The 22818-nt window shown below is 45.6% G+C and overlaps 1 protein-coding gene across 1 annotated transcript in view; it reads right to left on the minus strand.

Annotated features, from left to right (window-relative positions):
• Positions 1-8029, minus strand: part of LOC137320620 (cardiomyopathy-associated protein 5-like) — a 64523-nt gene extending 56494 nt beyond the window's left edge. The window contains exon 1 of the mRNA XM_067982303.1: positions 7632-8029. Within this exon, the coding sequence (XP_067838404.1) occupies positions 7632-8029 (398 nt within the window). The remainder of the gene's footprint in view (positions 1-7631) is intronic.
• Positions 8030-22818: the final 14789 nt, after the last annotated feature.

Below are 22818 nucleotides of genomic sequence, written 5' to 3' on the forward strand. Positions count from 1 at the left end.
CTTGGTGCAAGAGGTGGAGAGAAGGAGGGGCATCCTGTATCCACAGTGGGGCAAGAGGCCCTCCAGACATATGCTCACGAGGCAGTGACAGGAAGTAGTGGAGGGGATAAATGCTAGGAGCATAGCTCCAAGAACATGGATGCAATGCAGGAGGAAGAAGTTCAATGATATAACATGAGTTGTCAAGGTGAGTGAGTTCAAGTTTCAGGTGGCATATCCTACCAACTGCAGCACTAGTCTCATCCACTGCTCAATGCACAACATCCCCATCATCCACCCACCAACAATCTCTTTCAATTAGTACTCAACCGTTCAACCATCTTCAGCCAGAAGTGCCGAGTGGATGATCCATCTTGGCCTCCTCCCGATATCCCCACCATCACAGAAGCCAGTCTTCAGCCAATTCGGTTCACTCCACGTGATATCAAGAAACGGCTGAGTGCACTGGATATAGCAAAGGCTATGGGCCCCGACAACATCCCAGCTGTAGTGCTGAAGACTTGTGCTCCAGAACTAGCTGCACCTCTAGCCAAGCTGTTCCTGTACAGCTACAACACTGGCATCTACCCGACAATGTGGAAAATTGCCCAGGTATGTCCTATCCACAAAAAGCAGGACAAATCCAATCCGGCCAATTACCGCCCCATCAGTCTACTCTCAATCATCAGCAAAGTGATGGAAGGTGTCGTCGACAGTGCTTTCAAGCGGCACTTACTCACCCATAACCTGCTCATCGATGCTCAGTTTGGGTTCCGCCAGGACCACTCGGCTCCGGACCTCATTACAGCCTTGGTCTAAACATGGACAAAAGAGCTGAATTCCAGAGGTGAGGTGAGAGTGACTGCCCTTGACATCAAGGCAGCATTTGACCGAGTGTGGCACCAAGGAGCCCTCGTAAAATTGAAGTCAATGGGAATCAGGGGGAAAAGTCTCCAGTGGCTAGAGTCATACCTAGCACAAAGGAAGATGGTAGTGGTTGTTGGAGGCCAATCATCTCAGCCCCAGGGCATTGCTGCAGGAGTTCCTCAGGGCAGTGTCCTAGGCCCAACCATCTTCAGTTGCTTCATCAATGACCTTCCCTCCATCATAAGGTCAGAAATGGGGATGTTCGCTGATGATTGCACAGTGTTCAGTTCCATTCGCAACCCCTCAAATAATGAAGCAGTCTGAGCCCGCATGCATCAAGACCTGGACAACATCCAGGCTTGGGATCATAAGTGGCAAGTAACATTCGCGCCAGATAAGTGCCAGGCAATGACCATCTCCAACAAGAGAGAGTCTAACCACCTCCCCTTGACATTCAACGGCATCACCATCGCCGAACCCCCCACCATCAACATCCTGGGGGTCACCATTGACCAGAAACTTAACTGGACCAGCCCTATAAATACAGTGGCCACGAGAGCAGGTCAGAGGCTGGGTATTCTGCAGCGAGTGACTCACCTCCTGACTCCCCAAAGCCTTTCCACCATCTACAAGGCACAAGTCAGGAGTTGATGGAATACTCTCCACTTCTTGGATGAGTGTAGCTCGAACAACAGTCAAGCAGCTTGACACCATCCAAGATAAAGCAGCCCGCTTGATTGGCACCCCATCCACCACCCTGAACATTCACTCCCTTCACCACCGGCGCACTGTGGCTGCAGTGTTTACCATCCACAGGATGCACTGCAGCAACTCGCCAAGGCTTCTTCGACAGCACCTCCCAAACCCATGACCTCTACCACCTCGAAGGACAAGAGCAGCAGGCACATGGGAACAACACCACCTGCACGTTCCCCTCCAAGTCACACACCATCCCGACTTGGAAATATATCGTCGTTCCTTCATCGTCGCTGGGTCAAAATCCTGGAACTCCCTTCCTAACAGCACAGTGGGAGAAACGTCACCACACGGACTGCAGCGGTTCAAGAAGGCGGCTCACCACCACCTTCTCAAGGGCAATTAGGGATGGGCAATAAATGCCGGCCTCGCCAGCGACGCCCACATCCCATGAACGAATAAAAAAAAATTATATGCTTTATCTCACCCTCAGACATTACCACTGTTGCAAGCCTCATATCCACAACTTACAGTTCACATACACTGGCAGCTGTTCAACCACGACAGCCACATCACCCAAACATCTTGCAGGACATTCACTGACACTGACACTTTCTTGCAGGAGAAGGTGGCGCACAACAGGAGGCAGCAAGAAAGAACTGGAGGAGGACAAGCGCGCCTACACGTTTTAACTCCCATGGAGGAGACAGTGCCATGTTCCTCTTGTGGGATGTGGGAATTCAGGGCTCCTTCCTGTATCCCTGATTCCTTCACCTGCGGGAAGTGTGTCCAGCTGCAGCTATTGTTTGACCGCTTGACGGCTCTGGAGCTGCGGATGGACTCACTTTGGAGCATCCGCGATGCTGAGAAAGTCGTGGATAGCACGTTCAGTGAGTTGGTCACACCGCAGATAAAAATTACTGAGGGAGATAGTGAATGGGTGACCAACAGACAGAGGAAGAGTAGGAAGGCAGTGCAGGGGTCCCCTGCGGTCATCTCCCTCCAAAACAGGTATACCGTTTTGGATACTGTTGGCGGAGATGGCTCACCAGGGGAAGGTGGCAGTGGCCAGGTTCATGGCACCGTGGCTGGCTCTGCTGCACAGGAGGGCAGGAAAAAGAGTGGCAGAGCTATAGTGATAGGGGACTCGATTGTAAGGGGAATAGACAGGCGTTTCTGCGGACGCAACCGAGACTCCAGGATGGTATGTTGCCTCCCTGGTGCAAGGGTCAAGGATGTCTCGGAGCGGCTGCAGGACATTCTGGAGGGGGAGGGTGAACAGCCAGTTGTCGTGGTGCATATAGGCACCAACGATATAGGTAAAAAACAGGATGAGGTCCTACAAGCTGAATTTAGGGAGTTAGGAGTTAAACTAAAGAGTAGGACCTCAAAGGTAGTAATCTCAGGATTGCTACCAGTGCCACGGGTTAGTCAGAGTAGGAATGACAGGATAGCTAAGATGAATACGTGGCTTGAGAGATGGTGCAAGCTGGAGGGATTCAAATTCCTGGGCCATTGGAACCGGTTCTGGGGGAGGTGGGACCAGTACAAATTGGACGGTCTGCATCTGGGCAGGACTGGAACCAATGTCCTAGGGGGAGTGTTTGCCAGTGCTGTTGGGGAGGGTTTAAACTAATGTGGCAGGGGGATGGGAACCGATGCAGGAAGTCAGTGGGAAATAAAGTGGTGACAGAAACAAAAGGCAGTAAGGGAGAGTGTACAGAACATGACCGGACAGATGGTCTGAGAAAGCAGGGCAAAGACCAAGGGAAGTCTAGATTAAACTGCATTTATTTCAATGCAAGAAGTCTGATGGGCAAGGCAGATGAACTCAGGGCATGGATGGGTACATGGGACTGGGATGTTATAGCTATTACTGAAACATGGCTAAGGGAGGGGCAGGACTGGCAGCTCAATGTTCCAGGGTACAGATGCTATAGGAAAGATAGAGCAGGAGGTAAGAGAGGAGGGGGAGTTGCGTTCTTGATTAGGGAGAACATCACGGCAGTAGTGAGAGGGGATATATCCGAGGGTTCTCCCACTGAGTCCATATGGGTAGAACTGAAAAATAAGAAGGGAGAGATCACTTTGATAGGATTGTACTACAGACCCCCAAATAGTCAACGGGAAATTGAGGAGCAAATATGTAAGGAGATTACAGACAGCTGCAAGAAAAATAGGGTGGTAATAGTAGGGGACTTTAACTTTCCCAACATTGACTGGGACAGCCATAGCATTAGGGGCTTGGATGGAGAGAAATTTGTTGAGTGTATTCAGGAGGAATTTCTCATTCAGTATGTGGATGGCCCGACCAGAGAGGGGGCAAAACTTGACCTCCTCTTGGGAAATAAGGAAGGGCAGGTGACAGAAGTGTTAGTGAGGGATCACTTTGGGACCAGTGATCATAATTCCATTAGTTTTAAGATAGCTATGGAGAAGGATAGGTCTGGCCCAAAAGTTAAAATTCTAAATTGGGGAAAGGCCAATTTTGATGGTATTAGACAGGAACTTTCAGAAGTTGATTGGGAGAGTCTGTTGGCAGGCAAAGGGACGTCTGGTAAGTGGGAGGCTTTCAAAAGTGTGTTAACCAGGGTTCAGGGTAAGCACATTCCTTATAAAGTGAAGGGCAAGGCTGGTAGAAGTAGGGAACCTTGGATGACTCGGGAGATTGAGGCACTAGTCAAAAAGAAGAAGGAGGCATATGACATGCATAGGCAGCTGGGATCAAGTGGATCCCTTGAAGAGTATAGAGATTGCCGGAGTAGAGTTAAGAGAGAAATCAGGAGGGCAAAAAGGGGATATGAGATTGCTTTGGCAGATCAGGCAAAGGTGAATCCAAAGAGCTTCTACAAATACATAAAGGGCAAAAGGGTAACTAGGGAGAGAGTAGGGCCTCTTAAGGATCAACAAGGTCATCTAAGTGCGGAACCACAAGAGATGGGTGAGATCCTGAATGAATATTTCACATCGGTATTTACGGTTGAGAAAGGCATGGATGTTAGGGAACTTGGGGAAATAAATAGTGATGTCTTGAGGAGTGTACATATTACAGAGAGGGAGGTGCTGGAAGTCTTAACGCGCATCAAGGTAGATAAATCTCCGGGACCTGATGAAATGTATCCCAGGACGTTATGGGAGGTTAGGGAGGAAATTGCGGGTCCCCTAGCAGAGATATTTGAATCATCCACCGCTACAGGTGAGGTGCCTGAAGATTGGAGGGTAGCAAATGTTGTGCCTTTGTTTAAGAAGGGCGGCAGGGAAAAGCCTGGGAACTACAGACCAGTGAGCCTGACATCTGTAGTGGGTAAGTTGTTAGAGGGTATTCTGAGGGACAGGATCTACAGGCATTTGGAGAGGCAGGGACTAATTAGGAACAGTCAGCATGGTTTTGTGAGAGGAAAATCATGTCTCACGAATTTGATTGAGTTTTTTGAAGGGGTAACCAAGAAGATAGATGAGGGCTGTGCAGTAGACGTGGTCTACATGGACTTCAGCAAAGCATTTGACAAGGTACCACATGGTAGGTTGTTACATAAGGTTAAATCTCATGGGATCCAAGGTGAGGTAGCCAATTGGATACAAAATTGGCTTGACGACAGAAGACAGAGGGTGGTTGTCGAGGGTTGTTTTTCAAACTGGATGCCTGTGTCCAGCGGTGTGCCTCAGGGATCGGTGCTGGGTCCGCTGTTATTTGTTATTTATATTAATGATTTGGATGAGAATTTAGGAGGCATGGTTAGTAAGTTTGCAGATGACACCAAGATTGGTGGCATTGTGGACAGTGAAGAAGGTTATCTAGGATTGCAACGGGATCTTGATAAATTGGGCCAGTGGGCCGATGAATGGCAGATGGAGTTTAATTTAGATAAATGTGAGGTGATGCATTTTGGTAGATCGAATCGGGCCAGGACCTACTCCGTTAATGGTAGGGCGTTGGGGAGAGTTATAGAACAAAGAGATCTAGGAGTACAGATTCATAGCTCCTTGAAAGTGGAGTCACAGGTGGATAGGGTGGTGAAGAAGGCATTCAGCATGCTTGGTTTCATTGGTCAGAACATTGAATGCAGGAGTTGGGATGTCTTGTTGAAGTTGTACAAGACATTAGTAAGGCCACACTTGGAGTACTGTGTACAGTTCTGGTCACCCTATTATAGAAAGGATATTATTAAACTAGAAAGAGTGCAGAAAAGATTTACTAGGATGCTACCGGGACTTGATGGTTTGAATTACAGGGAGAGGTTAGACAGACTGGGACTTTATTCCCTGGAGAGTAGGAGGTTAAGGGGTGATCTTATAGAAGTCTATAAAATAATGAGGGGCATAGATAAGGTAGATAGTCAAAATCTTTTCCCGAAGGTAGGGGAGTCTATAACGAGGGGGCATAGATTTAAGGTGAGAGGGGAGAGATACAAAAGGATCCAGAGGGGCAATTTTTTCACTCAAAGGGTGGTGAGTGTCTGGAACGAGCTGCCAGAGGCAGTCGTAGAGGCGGGTACAATTTTGTCTTTTAAAAAGCATTTGGACAGTTACATGGGGAAGATGGGTATCGAGGGATATGGGCCAAGTGCAGGCAATTGGGACTAGCTTAGTGGTATAAACTGGGCGACATGGACATGTTGGGCCGAAGGGCCTGTTTCCATGTTGTAACTTCTATGATTCTATGATTCTATGAGTGCTGGCCATCGTTGGAAGGGCCATCACTAAGGCCATGGCCACTATCAGTGCTAGAGGGATCAATGTTGAGGGTCTCTGCATACCTAATCCTCCTCCTCTCTTCCTATTTCTCCCTCATCCCACAATGGTATAAACACACACGTCTTACATTTTCCTCTCCCCTCACCACAACTCAACCTGTGTCCTTTTGTCATTTCAGATACCAAAGAACTGGAACCTTCCCAGTCAGAGGAGGCACAAGAAGAAGACAGTGATGATGAAGAGACACCATCACTCAATCTTACACTCGCAACCACCAGCACAGAGACTGACACTGCGCATACTTTGGAGGCTAAGATAGAGGAGGGATCTGCATGTGGTGAGACACCAGGCACAATTACGCAGGAGCCAGGACGGGGGGAAAGGATACCACAAGTGCCAACTCGCCTGCGGGCGAGGTCGCACACAGTTCTGCTGCAGAGGAGTCAGATGATGACTTTGATGGGCCAGGCTACAGAAAAAGGCTGATGGGCATATACAACCAAATGCTTGGTGCACTACAAAGCGTGCCAGAACGCCTGTGCACAATGTCGAGGAGCATGGAGGAGTCCAACTCCAACTTGGCACAGGGCTTTGCGCAGAGCTTGGAGTTCACCCTTTCCAACCTGGAACGGGTGGTCACCTCCGTCAGCACACCTGTGGAACCCACCATGATGCAATGTCTGATGACCAATGTCACAGCTTCCATTGCAGCACAAACAGCTTCCATCAAAAGCCTAACTGCTGCATTGGAATCTTGGACTGCTGCCTTGGAAGCTCAGAGTGCTGCCGTCGTGGCTCTGGGTACCACTGTTGAAAGAGGCTTCCAGGGCGTCACAGCAGTCCAGCAATCTGATCTCCAACATATCACCAGGATTACTGACGCGCAGCCCCGGGAGAGTGACACTAGGTCCATGGAAGAGGAACCTGCTGTCCACTCTCAGGATGACAGCATCCCTGCTCCCACCTCTGCCACCAGTCTAGGCTGTCGCCTATCAGCCAGCCAGCCCAGGCTGCTGCAGCCCAGGCCGAGATGGTGCAGTCAATCTGCAGTGTCCTCAATTGAAGGTCAGCAGCCTTCCACCACCCATGCTCCAGCCACTGGGAATACACTTCATAGGAGCACTGGGAAAGGTAAAGGCACATGAACGACAGGCACCAAGGAATGCACAAGGATGAATAGTCTCATTTCGTTTGCGTAATTTCATGTATTAATTTACATGTATTAATTTATAAATGTGCATCTAATTTGCATTTGGTGGTGGTTTTTATTTCTGCGATGAGCTGAGGGAGGAAGCAATGTGTAATCACAAGGAGGACGATTTGATGGTCATGTGAGAGAGGAAAGTTAAGGAGTGTGGGACAGTTGATGAATGGGGAGGTGTTGTTAAGGTCACTGGTATCGCTCATTAATAATCTGATCACGCAGAGCCCTGGCAGAAAAGGCTGGTCTACATTGTAGCCTCCCTTTCTCTTCCTCCACTTCCTGTTGCACTTCCTCCTCCTCCTCCTCCTCATCTCCCTCCTCTGCCTCTTCCTCTTGCTCAGGTTTTCGCCTGATAGACGGTGGCAAGGGCTGTTCCCTCATAATGGTGAGGTTGGGCAGCTTGCAGCATACAAGGACAAATCTTGATACCTGCTCAGCTGAGTACTGCAGGGCTCCTCCAGTGCGGTCCAGGCAACGCAAGCTTTGCTTGAGGACGCCTATGGTGTGCTCGTAGATGTTTCTTGTGGCAGCATGGCTCTCGTTGTAGGCCTGCTGTGCATGTGTGTGTGGGTTCCTGACCAAAGTCATGAGCCATTTCATGAGGGGATAACCCTCGTCGCCCAGTAGCCAGCCACTAACTTGCCATGCTGGTTGAAATACATGTGGAACAGAGGATTGTCACAGGATGAAGGAATCATGACTGCTGCCAGGATAGCAGGCATTCACCTGCATGATGCGCTGTGTGTGGTCTCACACCAGCTGCACATTGAGAGGGTGGAATCCCTTTCCGTTCGTGAATGTGGCGAGTTCTGATAAGGAGCACACAAGGCAATATGCATGCAGTCAATGACTCTCTGCACCATGGGGAAGCCTGCAATGCCAGCAAAACCTCATGCTCGCTCCTCCTGCTTGTCACTGGCAAGAAGAAATGAGATGAATCCGTTTCTCATTGCGTAGAGAGCATCAGTGACCTCCATTACACTGCAGTGCATTGCAAACTGCCAGATGTTGCTGCTCTCCAGCAGCAGCCTGAAAGGAGCCAGAGCCATAAAAATTAACAGCCACGGTCACTTTGACAGCCACAGGCAATTCTGTCCTTGCCCTGAGGCTGCAGTTGTGGCTGCAGCAGTTGACAAATTTCAGTCATGACCTCTTTAGTGAACCGAAGACATCTGATGCACTGGTCATCGCTGAAGTTGAGGTAAGAGGATTGCTCCCTGAAGACCCTCTGTGGATATGGCCTCCAGCTGAGTGCCCTGCTCCTCCTCCTCCTCTTTCCTCTTCTAGCTGCTTGTCTCACTCTGCGTGGCCTCTTTTCATTCCAGTCTTGTTCAATTCCTGGAGGAAGCCCTACCAGGCCACCCATGTCTGGATGCAACTTTTTTCAGCAAAACATTTTAAATGCCACTAAAAGTACTGCAAGACCAGCCAGACCACTGTCTATAGAATATTGCAACTTTCTCCAAGTATAGGAAACTTCTAAAAACACCTACAATTGCACCAGCAGCCAGAAGAAATAATCCAGCAACTAACCTGTAAGTACTTCATGATGCCTTTAAATAGCACTGTGGGGGTGTCCTTCATGCCGTTTAATGTCGTGTTCAGCTGTGCGAGGTTAGGACAGTGCGTTGGCTGGAGTGTGGCGTTCCAAAATTTCACCGGTTGCTTCAAATCAGCATTGCACACTGATTTGCATCATCATCTCCCTATTCTACATGCTGCCGGCGGTCGTTAGGCACGCATGCAAACCCTTTTAACAAGATGGCATCCTGCGCACTTCCTGTTGGAAGTGTTTGCGCGCATCTTAGACGCCATTTTCGGGACTTATGTGTCCACATAGCACCTACAAACGGGCACTAAACGGCCCAATTTCACCCCTAATATCTCCAAAATGCGATGAGACCAGATATCAGAAAGATTACTGTGGTGAATTTCTTTGGGCTTTCATAATGCCATCACAATTCTGTGGAAGATTAGCAGAAACCACGCTCAGCACAACGGGATGCTAACCGGCATGAAAGCCCCAACGTCAGCAATGTTTAAAGGGATCATACAAATTAGTTGCTGGTTTACTACTTCTGGCCACTGTTTGACTTCTAGACATTTTTTGCTGTGTTCTCCCACTCTTCAGAGTTCGCATTCTTTTCATAGAGAGAGGTTTAGCTGCTTTTGCACTGCTGTTGTTTGCCTCACAGATAGTCTACCTGCAAACATGGCTGGTCTGGCAGGCTTCCTCTGGATATAGAGCACGATTGGGAGCACCAAGGAAATCACCACAGAGTAGGACAAGCTGCCAGATGAGGGAGGAAGAGGACTCAACAGGAGGCCATATCCACAGTGGGTCTGCAGGGAGCAATTCTCCAACCCCAACTTCAATGACAAGCAATATATGAGGCTTCACCAAGCAGGTTGGTACCGAACTACGTCAACTGCTGCAGCCACAACTGCAGCCTCAAACCAGGGCATGGACAGCACTGTTTGATGGTCAACATCTATGCCACGGGCTTCTTTCAGGCTATAACAGGTGACGTCAGCAACACCTCACAGCTCGTAGTGCACTGGTGTATTAGGGAGGTCACCAATGCTCGCCACACCAAGAGAAACACTTGCATCTCCTTCCCTATTAACAGAGAGAAGCAGGATGAGATAGCACGGGGTCTTGCCCGCCTGGCAGACTTCCCCATGGTGCAATATGCCATTGATTGCACGCACATTGCCTTGTGTGCTCCACATCAGCACCCTGGAATATTTATCAATCGGAAGGGATTCCACTCTCTCAAAGTACAACTGGATTGCGACCACCGACAGCACATCATGCAGGTCTGTGCCCGTTATCCAGGCAGCAGTCATGACTCTTTCATTCCATGCCAGTCCTCTGAGCTGCCTTTATTCCAAATAAACCTCCAAGTTAAAGGCTGGCTATTGAGCGACAACGGCTATCCCCTCTTGACATAGCTCATGACTCCAGGTAGGAGCCCGCACACAACTGCACAACAGTGAGAGCCATGCAGCCACAAGGATTGTCGTTGAGCAAACAATCGGGGTATTCAAGCAACACTTCTGCTGCCTGCACTGTTCCGGGGGAGCCTTACAGTACACCCGAGTGGTTATCCAGATCTGTGATCATCTGCTGCATACTCCATAACTTCACCATCATGAAGGAGCAGCCCTTATCACCCATTGCAAACCAACCAGTTCAGGAAGAGTAAGAGGGGGAGGAGGAACAAGACGAGGAGGAAAAGCAGGTGGAGAGGTAGCGACCAAGAGAGCCCCTATGTGCCCAAGCTTTGAGACCAACTCATCGGGGAGCATTTCAACTAAGTCACATCTCCCATTCCCCATTCACCAACAGTCCCACAAACATTACCTCTCTTCATACACCCACATTGCCTTTCTTCACTCCACATTTATTGGTTTCGCCCTCACTTCAGTACAAAGATAAATACCAACACCTAATCCAAATCCAAATTTATCAAATAAACAGTCTTAGCCTTTATAGAAAATATGACTATTCACCCTTGTGCATTCCCTTAGTGCCTGTCTTTTGTGTCCCTTTGCCTACCTAGTGCTTCTACGAGGTGCTTCCCCAGTGGCTACATCTTGGGAGGTGCTGAGATTCCACTGAGGACATTCCAGGAGGTCAACCTCAAGCAGCTCTGGGCTTAGAAGGCCCGGCTGCAGGCTGCACCATCTCGACCTGGGCTGCAGCAGCCTGGGCCGGCTGGCTGAAGGGCACCGGCAAGGACACTGGCGGATGGCTGGCTGGGGACCAGGTAAGCTGTCATCCTGAGAGAGGACAGCAGGTTCCTCTCCCATTCGGCCAAGGCCACTCTCCTGGAATGGCACCTCAGCACTCTTAGTGCTCTACTGGAGAATAGAGTGCTGGAATGATGTGATTCCATGGAGGCCCCGGTTCTATGTTCAAGAAGGAGATAGATATATTTCTTAATGCTAAAAGGATCAAGGGATACGGGGAAAAAACAGGAACAGGGTACTGAGTTAGACGATCAGCCATGATCATTTTGAATGGCGGAGCAGGCCCGAAAGGCCTTCTCTTGCTCCTATTTTCTATGATTCTATGATCTATGATAACAGAGCCAAGATGGCAGCTGTCTGAGCTGAGTGTTGCAGATCAGGCAGAAGTTGGGTGAAAGGTGTTAGGAAGGCAGAGACAGCAGAATTGGTAACAAAATTGGAGAAAACAAGTCCATATGCTCCTTGCATCAGGTATTAGAGGAGATAGGGAAAGGAGGCAGTTTTTGGTGAAAAGAAGTTCAGTATTGCCCTTATCCTTCACAATGATCCTGGAGTAGTGGAAGATTTTACCAATTCCCTTTGAGATGTTCAAGCCACATATGCAGTGGACAATCAGGACAGTCATGAACCATAACATATCAGCCCAAAGCATCAGCCATCAGATTTGAAGTCATGCAGTTGGCTATTGAACTAGAGGAATGACAGGGGTGGGAAACTTTGATTTGGTAGAAACAAGGGCATCAAAGGTAGAAGCAAAGGATTTGTTGAGACGTGCTGATGCCATGATGAGTGGTGGACCAGAGAAGAGGGAGCTGGAGGCTGGACAGGGTGCTGGTGAGGGAACAAAGGGGTAGATTGTTCCATGGGGCAGAAGATAGGGCAGAAGGGGATTAGGAATTGAGGGTCAAGAGCAGGAGCCAATGCACTTATGTGGGCAGGCACATAGTATCTTTGACTTTCATTAAAAAAAACATGAGTTAAAGTCCTTTAAATAGAACCTAGAGAATGATAGCTGGTGTTTGAGTCCTAGTGTACATGTATGATCAGAATGAAATAGTCAAATATGTCATCTAAGTCTTAACATATAAAAGTCCTCTCCCAGTTCATCTACATGATCATCCTATCATTTATTTTGTAGGATTATTAAAAGAAAGAACTTGCATTTATATAGTACTTTTCACATCCTCAGGATGTCGCAAAGTGCTTCACAGCCAGTGAAGTTCTTTTGAAGTGCAGTCACTGTTGTAATGAATGCAAACACAGCTGTGAATGAGTGTACAGCAAGGCCCCACAAACAGCAAAGTGATAAATGACCAGTTCACTCTATTTTTAGTGATGTTGATTGAGGGATCAATTTTGACCATGACACTGGGAGAACTCCGCTGTTCTTCTTCAAATAGTGCCATGGGATCTTTTACGTCCACTTGAGAGGGCGACAGGACCTTGGATTAATGTCTCATCTGAAAGATGGCACCTCAGAGAATGCAGCACTCCTTCAGTACTGCACTGGAGTATCAGCCTGGATTATGTGCTGGAGGGGGCCTCAACCCACAACCTTTTGACTCAGATGAATGTTACCACTGAGCTAAGACTGACACCTACACTATTTAATGTTTACAAGATTTTTTTTCTTGTTTCCCTGTGTTGGCATATTCTAGAATGTTACAGCACAGATATAGGCCATTCAGCCATCAAGCCCATCATGGTGTTTTTCCTCTATAAATTATTTAGTCTAATTCTACTCTCGTGTGCTTCCAATACACTTGAATATTCCTCTTTTCAAGCAACTAGCTAATTCCCTCTTAAAAGAATTTGTGGACTCTGCTGCAACAAATGGCTTCTGACAGAAAAGTCCATGTTATAACCAACCTCTGTGAAAAGAGTTAAAATCTGCTTTTTTATATAATGTGTGCCCTCTTCTTACCATGTGTTAGGTGAGGTCACTAGACAGGAGGGCAGGTGATCATAATAAATGAAGAGCAAAAGGTGAGTGGAAAAGTAAGTATAAGAGAATAGTGAGTGTCTGATTTCTGAGTTTCAACATCACATAAAACTAACCTGCACATTCTTACGTGTGAATGTGTAATTTACAGGGCCGTTAATTTCAGATAATAAAAGGAGGAGCTATAAATTGTTATGGGACTTCCAGCCAATCAGAACTGCTGTTTGCTGGAGCCAGACACTTGGAATGATAACGAAAATGGTGCCTCCACAACAATGATTGGGCCTGTCATATCTTGGAAAGGATGCACTCAAACGATAGCCGGTGGGAAATGAGCAAGCGCTGCTGAATAATTGGATGGGGCAATGGAGAAATGGAAAGTGGAGAAGAATGACAAGTATAGTCAATCAGTTAGGAGGAGGACTCATTTATTAAAATGGAGCTTAGAGCATTTTAGGGCAGATGAGAACATCTCAAGACCACATATTTGACAGAAATAGAAAATAGGTTAAAAACAACGGAACATCTTAAAATGTTTTAGTTTGTTGTTAAGCACAGTTTAATGCTTGTAACAGTGAAGACAATGGATCTATCTGCACCTGCATAAAGCCTGCTGGGTGAGCCACACGGCTAGATATTATATGAAGAGTAACTCATTTCTGGAAGGGACCCAGAGCCGATAACACAAACCCAAGTTTACAGGTGAAAGCTTCAATGGTGACCTCAATTGATGAGCTCGATAAGATAAATGGTGAGAAAGGCAGATACAGGCAATGATGGGTCACTTTATAAACAATTACCTGAGAAGTGTCAATGGCTTAGACTATATGATACAACAACCCTTGGAAGAGATGTGTGAAAACTTTAGACAGATGAGCTGGTACATTAACCATCCAATGGCAATCCAATACAGCTGATTCTGGTCATTGCATACTTCATGGTGCCACCAGCACCGGATGGGTGAGGTCAAGGAAGTAGGGGAAATCCTGTGCACCATCTCCTCTTCTTAAAGTAAATTCATCACAGCACATCCACAATCAGAAATGCTCATCTTCAATCAAGTCCAACACGATGGATGTATAGCGAGCCAGTAGGTGAAGATGTCACTCGAAATTACAATAGCAGACCTGCACATAGGTGATCCATGATATTGGTCACTTGTTTAACTTTATGAAGCAGCATTAACATTTCACATCACCCTGAATGACCAAACAGTCCTCTTAAGACAGAGTGCTCTTTATCTCAGTTCTGAAGAAGTGAAGGAAAATAAATTCAGTTGTTTGAGCATTTCTTCACAACTTAGTCCCCTGAAGGCTAGAATCATCCTGGTCATTTTTCCCTGAACCTTTTTTTTATTGCATCTATAGAATATTTGATGTAGAGTGTTCAAAAATACCTACCGTACTCCAGAACTGGCCTCACATTTGATCTGTACAATGTCAGTATAACTTGTTCTGAATTGTAATCCAATGCTCTCCATGTGCATCCCAGTACCTGATTTCCCTTATTGCTAACTGCTTCACATTGGACACTTTCAGAATTTGATCAATGTTCACTCTTGAATTAATTTTGCTGGAGCAAAGTGAGACATTATACAGATCTTTAAAATAAGGAAGGCAAGATAAGGGTGAAGTGAGCAAGCTAATTAACTTGATCAATCAGCGTTGGACTATAGAACAGAAGCACAAATTTACAATGCTTGAGAAAAATATTTTTTCCTCACAGATGGTGGACACATGTACAGGGTCTCAGAGAAGGTAGTTAGCTGATATGGGGCTAATTGGTATCTTTCAATGGGAGCTGGGTCAACATCTGTTGTGGAGGGGAATTGAAATTCCTGTCACTATCTCTGTTAATAGGGATATTAACAGCACTGTTTAATTTTCTTTTTTGAGAGGAAGTAGAGAAACAAGCTTGATGCTCCTTAAAGTGGGAGAATCTAAAGGTGGGGTGGAGATAGGAGAATATATGATATTCTGGATGGAGTAAGCTAGCTTTTCTAGCTCTCTGCTTTCTATTGGTCTCTTATATTCATATAGCTCAATGGTGTGCAACATGTTCAGCAGAAATGACACTGGAATTTGCTAAACAAGTTTGGATATCATGTTGATATTATAAGAACATTAACATAGTGAAGCAACTCCATGATGGTAAGATAGGCATAATAATTGCTGGTGGTGATGCATCCAACGCAATCCCCATAACAAATGGTGTGGGAAGGCTGTGTATCATTCCAAATCTTTGTCAGGTTGTTTGTCACAGCTATACTAGGCAATACCATTACACACTAGACAAGAATATCTATTCTGGTAGACAACAGCATTTTCAACTTTAGGGGACTAAAGTCCAAAACTGAGATAAGACAATCTGTTATTCAATAACTTTTATTTGCTGATATACTTCCCCATTCTGAAGCTTATCTATAACACATTATTGATCAGCCTTGTATTGTGGGTTAGATATCAGCTTAAAAAGACCAAAGTTATGGATCAGACTGCACCAAGGCAACCTTACGATATCACAAGGCCATTCAGCTTATTTGATCCCATCCTTCCAGAGTATAAATCTTACCATCTTCCTATTATAGATCCAACTGCTTCTGAAATGATGCCTGAGTCGGTCTCAACCACCCTATCAGACAATTCAATCCAGAAATACGTTTTGACACCTGTTCTAAATTTGCCCTGCACAACCCTGAACTCACACCTTCTTGTTCTGCTTTCCTGACATATTTGAAGATATTGGGGCAGAAATTGCTTGTAAAATAACGGTAAGCTCAACAGCGCTCACCGTTGTTAGTGACGAAATGGAGTTGTTAGTGGCGAAATGCGCGTTCGCACATGCAATGTGAAATGCGGAAAACCGGAACTTGCTCCTATTAGTTCGCCAACGATATGACAGCTTTGAATTAAAGGTATATCGTCGGCTGCAATCAGTGAAATCATTGAAAAAGCGCCAACTTGTTCATCTGCCAAGTTGGAAAGTAACTAATATCACCACAAAACAGGTATGATTAAAAATACCAGGTCTAAACTAACTAAACTAAGGTAAATCTTAATGACTGCCAAACAACTAAAAATTACTTTTAAAAATGTGGAGTCTCATTACTCCTTATTTTAATAGTTTTTGGTCATTGAAAAAAAAGTTTTTAAAAATTAAAAACTTTAAAAAAAAACTTTTCCATTCTGTCTCTTTTATTTAATTCAATTATTTCTTACCCTCTCTTTTTTTCCTGGTTTTCATGTTGGAAGCCTGTAGAGATAGTTTCGCAGCCTGCCAACAACATAAGAAATAGGAGCAGGAGTGGGCCATATGGCCCCTCGAGCCTGCTCCGACATTCAGTAAGATCATGGCTGATCTTCTACCTCAAATCCACTTTCCCGCCCTATCCCCATATACCTTGATTCCCTTGGTGTCCAAATACCTATCGATCTCAGTCTTGAATATACTCGATGACTGAGCATCCACAGCCCTCTGGGGTAGAGAATGCCAAAGATTCAAAACCCTCTGAATGAAGAAATTTTTCCTCATCTCAGTCCTAAATGGCTGACCCCTTATCTTGAGACTATGACCCCCTAGTTCTACACTCTCCAGCCAGGGGAAACAACCTCTCAGCATCTACCCTGTCAAGCCCTCTAAGAATTTTATACGTTTCAATGAAATTACCTCTCATTCTTCTAAACTTCAGAGAATATAGGGCCATTCTACTCAATCCCTCCTCATAGGACAACCCTCTCATCCCAGGAATCAATCTAGTTGCATCCCCTCTAAGGCAAGCATATCCTTCCTTACGTAAGGAGACCAAAACTGTACACAGTACTCCAGGTGTGGTCTCACCAGAGCCCTATATAATTGCAGCAAGTCCTCCTCACTCTTATACTCCAACCCCCTTGCAATAAAGGCTAACAAAGCATTTGTCTTCCTAACATAGCATTCGTCTTCAAAAATGCTGCAATCTGATTGGTCAAGGGGAGAATGTGATCCTCACGCTTCTCCCACAGGTCCAAGCTTCGCTTGAACTGACTCTGGGCTCTTCTCCGCTTCCTATTCAAGGAAGTGCCTGAAGTAAGATAGTGGGTTAGTATAAATCTATGGAGCAGTGAGCACTATTGGTTTGCTGCTCCGAGCAATTTCTGCCCCAGATTTTCCTTTACTTTCTCTATCCCATTATTTTTCTTAATTACCTCCTTATGGTCCCTCTGAAACATTAGTCCTCATAGTTCTTTCCTCTATTGCTTCCTTCTGCACTGTATCTGTGGAGTCCACAACCATATGCAGTATTCCTGATGTGGCCTGATCAAGGCACTGTACATTGGCATGACTTCTGGGGGTTTGAGCAATTGAGTGAGCAATATAGAGTCATAGAGTCATAGAGTTATACAGCACGGATAGAGGCCCTTCGGCCCATCGTGTCCGCGCCGGCCATCAGCCCTGTCTACTCTAATCCCATATTCCAGCATTTGGTCCGTAGCCTTGTATGCTATGGCATTTCAAGTGCTCATCCAAATGCTTCTTGAATGTTGTGAGGGTTCCTGCCTCCACAACCCTTTCAGGCAGTGAGTTCCAGACTCCAACCACCCTCTGGGTGAAAAAGTTCTTTCTCAAATCCCCTCTAAACCTCCCGCCTTTTCCCTTGAATCTATGTCCCCTTGTTATAGAACCCTCAACGAAGGGAAAAAGCTCCTTAGTATCCATCCTATCTGTGCCCCTCATAATTTTGTACACCTCAATCATGTCCCCCCTCAGCCTCCTCTGCTCCAAGGAAAACAAACCCAATCTTCCCAGTCTCTCTTCATAGCTGAAGCGCTCCAGCCCTGGTAACATCCTGGTGAATCTCCTCTGCACCCTCTCCAAAGCGATCACATCCTTCCTGTAGTGTGGTGACCAGAACTGCACACAGTACTCCAGCTGTGGCCTAACCAGTGTTTTATACAGCTCCATCATAACCTCTTTGCTCTTATATTCTATGCCTCGGCTAATAAAGGCAAGTATCCCATATGCCTTCTTTACCACCTTATCTACCTGTTCCGCCGCCTTCAGGGATCTGTGAACTTGCACACCAAGATCCCTCTGACCCTCTGTCTTGCCTAGGGTCCTCCCATTCATTGTGTATTCCCTTGCCTTGTTAGTCCCTCCAAAGTGCATCACCTCGCACTTTTCCAGGTTAAATTCCATTTGCCACTGTTCCGCCCATCTGACCAACCCATCTATATCGTCCTGCAGACTGAGGCTATCCTCCTCGCTATTTACCACCCTACCAATTTTTGTATCATCAGCGAACTTACTGATCATACCTTTTACATTCATATCCAAGTCATTAATGTAGACCACAAACAGCAAGGGACCCAGCACCGATCCCTGTGGTACCCCACTGGCCACAGGCTTCCAGTCACAAAAACAACCTTCGACCATCACCCTCTGCCTTCTGCCACTAAGCCAGTTTTGTATCCAAAGTGCCAAGGCACCCTGGATTCCATGGGCTCGTACCTTCTTGACCAGTCTCCTGTGGGGGACTTTATCGAAGGCCTTACTGAAATCCATGTATACCACATCCACTGCGTTACCCTCATCCACACGCCTAGTCACCCCCTCAAAAAATTCAATCAAATTAGTCAGACATGATCTTCCCTTGACAAAGCCATGTTGACTATCCCTGATTAATCCTTGCTTCTCCAAGTGGAGACTAATTTTGTCCTTCAGAATTTTTTCCAATAATTTTCCTACCACTGATGTTAGGCTCACTGGCCTGTAGTTCCCCGGTTTTTCCCTACTCCCCTTCTTGAATAATGGTATTACATTAGCGGTTCTCCAGTCCTCTGGCACATCCCCTGTGGCCAGAGAGGTTCTGAATATATTTGTCAGAGCCCCCGCAATCTCCTCCTTTGCCTCACACAGTAGCCTGGGATACATTTCGTCTGGGCCTGGGGATTTATCCATTTTTAGGCCTGCTAAAACTGCCAATACCTCCTCCCGCTCGATGTTAATATGTTCGAGTATATCACAGTCCCCCTGCCGTATTTCTATGTCTACATCGTCCTTCTCCATAGTGAAAACAGATGCAAAAAATTCATTTAGAACCCCTCCTACATCTGCCGGCTCCACACACAGATTGCCATTTTTGTCCCTAATGGGCCCTATTTTTTCCCTAGTCATCCTCTTACCCTTAATATACTTATAAAACATCTTAGGATTTTCCTTTATTTTGCTCGCCAGTGTTATTTCATGGCCCCTCCTTGATCTCCTAATTTCTTTTTTAAGTATCCCCCTGCACTTTTTGTACTCCTCTAGGGCTTCCTCCGTCTTTAGCCTTTTGTATCTGCCAAAAGCCCTCCTTTTTTTCCTAATCCATATGATCCAGTGTCCTGTTTGCTTTGCTGCCTCACACGTTGGACAATGAGCCAGCAATGCCCTTAGTTCCCGTTCATCTTCCCCCTTAGCAAGTTCTATCCCAGCCATGGAATACATGTGCCTCCTATTTTTATTTTCAATATGCAGCGCCTCACATTTGATCACAATCAGCTTCATTTGCTATTGATCAGCCCAGGTGCAAATCCTGCTGAGCTCTTTTTGCAAGATTCTAGCTTCCTCTTCTGTCTCTGTCAGCTTGGTGTCATCAGCAAATTTAACTACTTTGCACTGAGACTGCAATTCCAGGTCATCTGGGTATACCAGGAACAAACCCAATGGATCAGAGACCAGAGATAAGAGACACAAAGCTAAATGCCTTGGATAGTTTTATATTATGGGCAACATACTTGGTCACAATTAGTAGTTGGACTACAAAATCAACAGCAGCAGCATAAGGCTAATGTGGCATTCGCCACCTTGTACTGTCATGTTTAAAACTAATGCAGCCTAAAACTAAAGGCAAAGTGAGGACGTAACGTGCAGAGGTACTCACTAGACTTTTACGTTTACCACTGACACGTGAAACAGCTAGAAAGATTCCACCAAAACCATATATGAGCGCTAATGGAAGTTGAATGGTAAGATAGAATAGCAAATATTGAAGAAGTGTTCAGTGCACCAGCATGACTAGCATCAAAGTCATAGCTATACAGACACAGCTCCTGCTGGACTTGTTCACATGTCAGGTGAATGGTATTCTACAGGCAATTTATGACTGGAAAAGGGCAGTATGAGGTCAGAGAAACATTTCAAGAGTAATCTGAAACAAAGGAAATGTGATATTTATCCAGATACCAGGAAATATTTAGCCAACGATCACACAAATTAAAGTCTAGAAATCTGTGAAGCAATGTACCACACAATTTGGAGCCAACAGAGTGTTAACAGTAGAAGTGTTGCAGAGCAGTCAACCAGCAACATTTGGCAAATGGACAAATAATGGACATGCGATATATGTGACCATCAATATGCACCATGCTTGGTGAAGCTATTCCCACGAACACTGCTGACCATATGACGCTTTTTTATGCTTGTATGTCATGGTCATCTTAATTTTCAAGTGACCTGCATTTACTCTTTGGCAAGCTTAGTTACCTTATAAAATTTTACTATAGGGAAAGACAGCAATTATACTGCACTAGCAAAATTTCATTCAACAACTACATGCAAGTTACCACCAAATTTTTGGGGGTTTAGTTACAGCGGACAGCTAGTAGGTGAGGCAGAGATTTGATTGTGCCTGGTGTCCCTTCTGTGAGAACCATTTAGTTCACAAGTACCAGTAATATCATGTTCAAGGCTTGCTGAGTATGGGAATCAAATCTTGGCAGGCTAAAATGATTGAGAAATAAAAACAGAAAATGCTGGACCTGATCAATTCTGATGAAGACTCAGACCAGTTTGTTGCCCTGTCTTTCTTTTTCAGATGCTGACCTGCTGTGCATTTTCCAGCATTTTCTGCTTCTATTGCACATTTCCAGTTGCCATGTTCTTATCTTTGTAATGACACAAAACCAGGGTTCCAAATAACTCCCACTATCAATTGGGAAAAGGTAAGTTCTCAACTGCTGGCTGTTTTTAGTGGATTTTGCAGGGGAAGTTTTTTTTTCCTGAATTGTAAAGTCAAGATAGCTGATAAGTCATGGCACTGAATTACAATTTTGAATTTTAAATTTTTGAATTTAGTTACAGTGAATGGCCACGTTTCTAGGCAGTGACACGTTGGAGTAAAGGTTGTACAACAGTCTAAAGAAACAATGTGTTTCATATACTGCACCATGAACAACATTCCTATTCCGATCAACTACCAGACATTGCAGTTCTCATGATGCAATCTCATCATTGATAGGGTCTTACGTTAACTTGTTCTTTGACAAACTTGCCTGTCCAATAGAATGTTACTATAGGAAACGGAGAGCTAATTTTTGCTGCATTCTGCCCCAGCAAAGTGTCATTCGATAACGACATTCAATTTAATGCAACATTATTTTGGTGCTAGTAGACAGACAGCCAGTAGGAGGGGCAGAGATGCGACCATATCTGGTGTCTTAGTCACTTTAAATAGCCAACAGTGCAAACACGACCACTGCCAAACTGCAGACGAGGACAGTGAACAAAATAAATCTAGATCGCCACAGAATCGCATTTGACACTATTTTCGAAAACGTTTCCCAGCGCCGGTCACTACAGCAAATTAGCCTAAAAACTGTTCAATTACTAAAGCCTCCCACTCACCCACCACCCCCACCTTTCCCTTCTCTAAATCGGGCTACCTTTCTCCAAGTTCTTCTTCCTCCTCCGTTTCCAACATTCCACTTTCACACGTTCCATCCTCCAGCGAGAAGGAGATTTCTGGCTCAATTTTGTCGGTTTCTGCAGAAATGCAAGCCTCCAAGTTTTCCATTTTCGCTCCTATTCCTTTTTACTCTACCAGTTTAATGGAGAGATCCTCGAAGCCCGGTCATTACGGAGCACAGGTTTCCTGACTCAGGATACTCTTTAAATAGAAATGTCGCCGCCAACAAACAGGGAGTTCCTTTTGCCTCCTGAAACTACTGTCGCTGGGTCCTAAAGCCCTCGAGAATAGAAAACCATCAAACAAGATAATCACAGTTGAAGAAAGCCATTGGGCACATCTTAGTTTATCCATCCACAGAGTTCCCAGCACTGCCACCCACATCCAGTTCTTGCTTTGCGCAAATTGGGGTTTCCTACATTAGAACAGTGACTACACTTCAAAAGTACTTCATGGGCTGTAAAGTGCCTTGGGATGTCCTGAAATCGTGAAAGGCTATATAAATGCAAGTCTTTTTCTTTCATAAATGGTTCAGGGTTTCTGCTTCCACTCTTTACTTAGAAGTTTATTCCATACCTTGATCACTGTGTGTGAAGAAGAATTTCCTGATATCAATCCTATAATTACCATTTACTAGTTTGAACTCATGTCCCTTAGTTCAACTTCCATGGTTTAGTTTAAAGTAATATCCTGGGTTAACTTTTTCTCTACCCTTACTAATCTTACCTCTCAGAAGGCTCCTTTCTAGGCTGAAAAGCCCAAGTTTCTCTAGTCTTTCTTCATAACTCATAGAATCATAGAATGGTTACAGTGCAGAAGGAGGCCATTTGGCCCATCGAGCCCGTGCTGGCTCTTTGTAAGACCAATCCAATTAGTCCCATTCCCCTGCAAATTTTTTCCCTTCAAGTATTTATCCAATTCCTTTTTGAAAGCCATGATTGAATCTGCTTCCACCACCCTTTCAGGCAGTGCATT

The sequence above is a fragment of the Heptranchias perlo genome, chromosome 4 (genome assembly GCF_035084215.1).
Source record: "Heptranchias perlo isolate sHepPer1 chromosome 4, sHepPer1.hap1, whole genome shotgun sequence".
NCBI lineage: Eukaryota > Metazoa > Chordata > Chondrichthyes > Hexanchiformes > Hexanchidae > Heptranchias > Heptranchias perlo.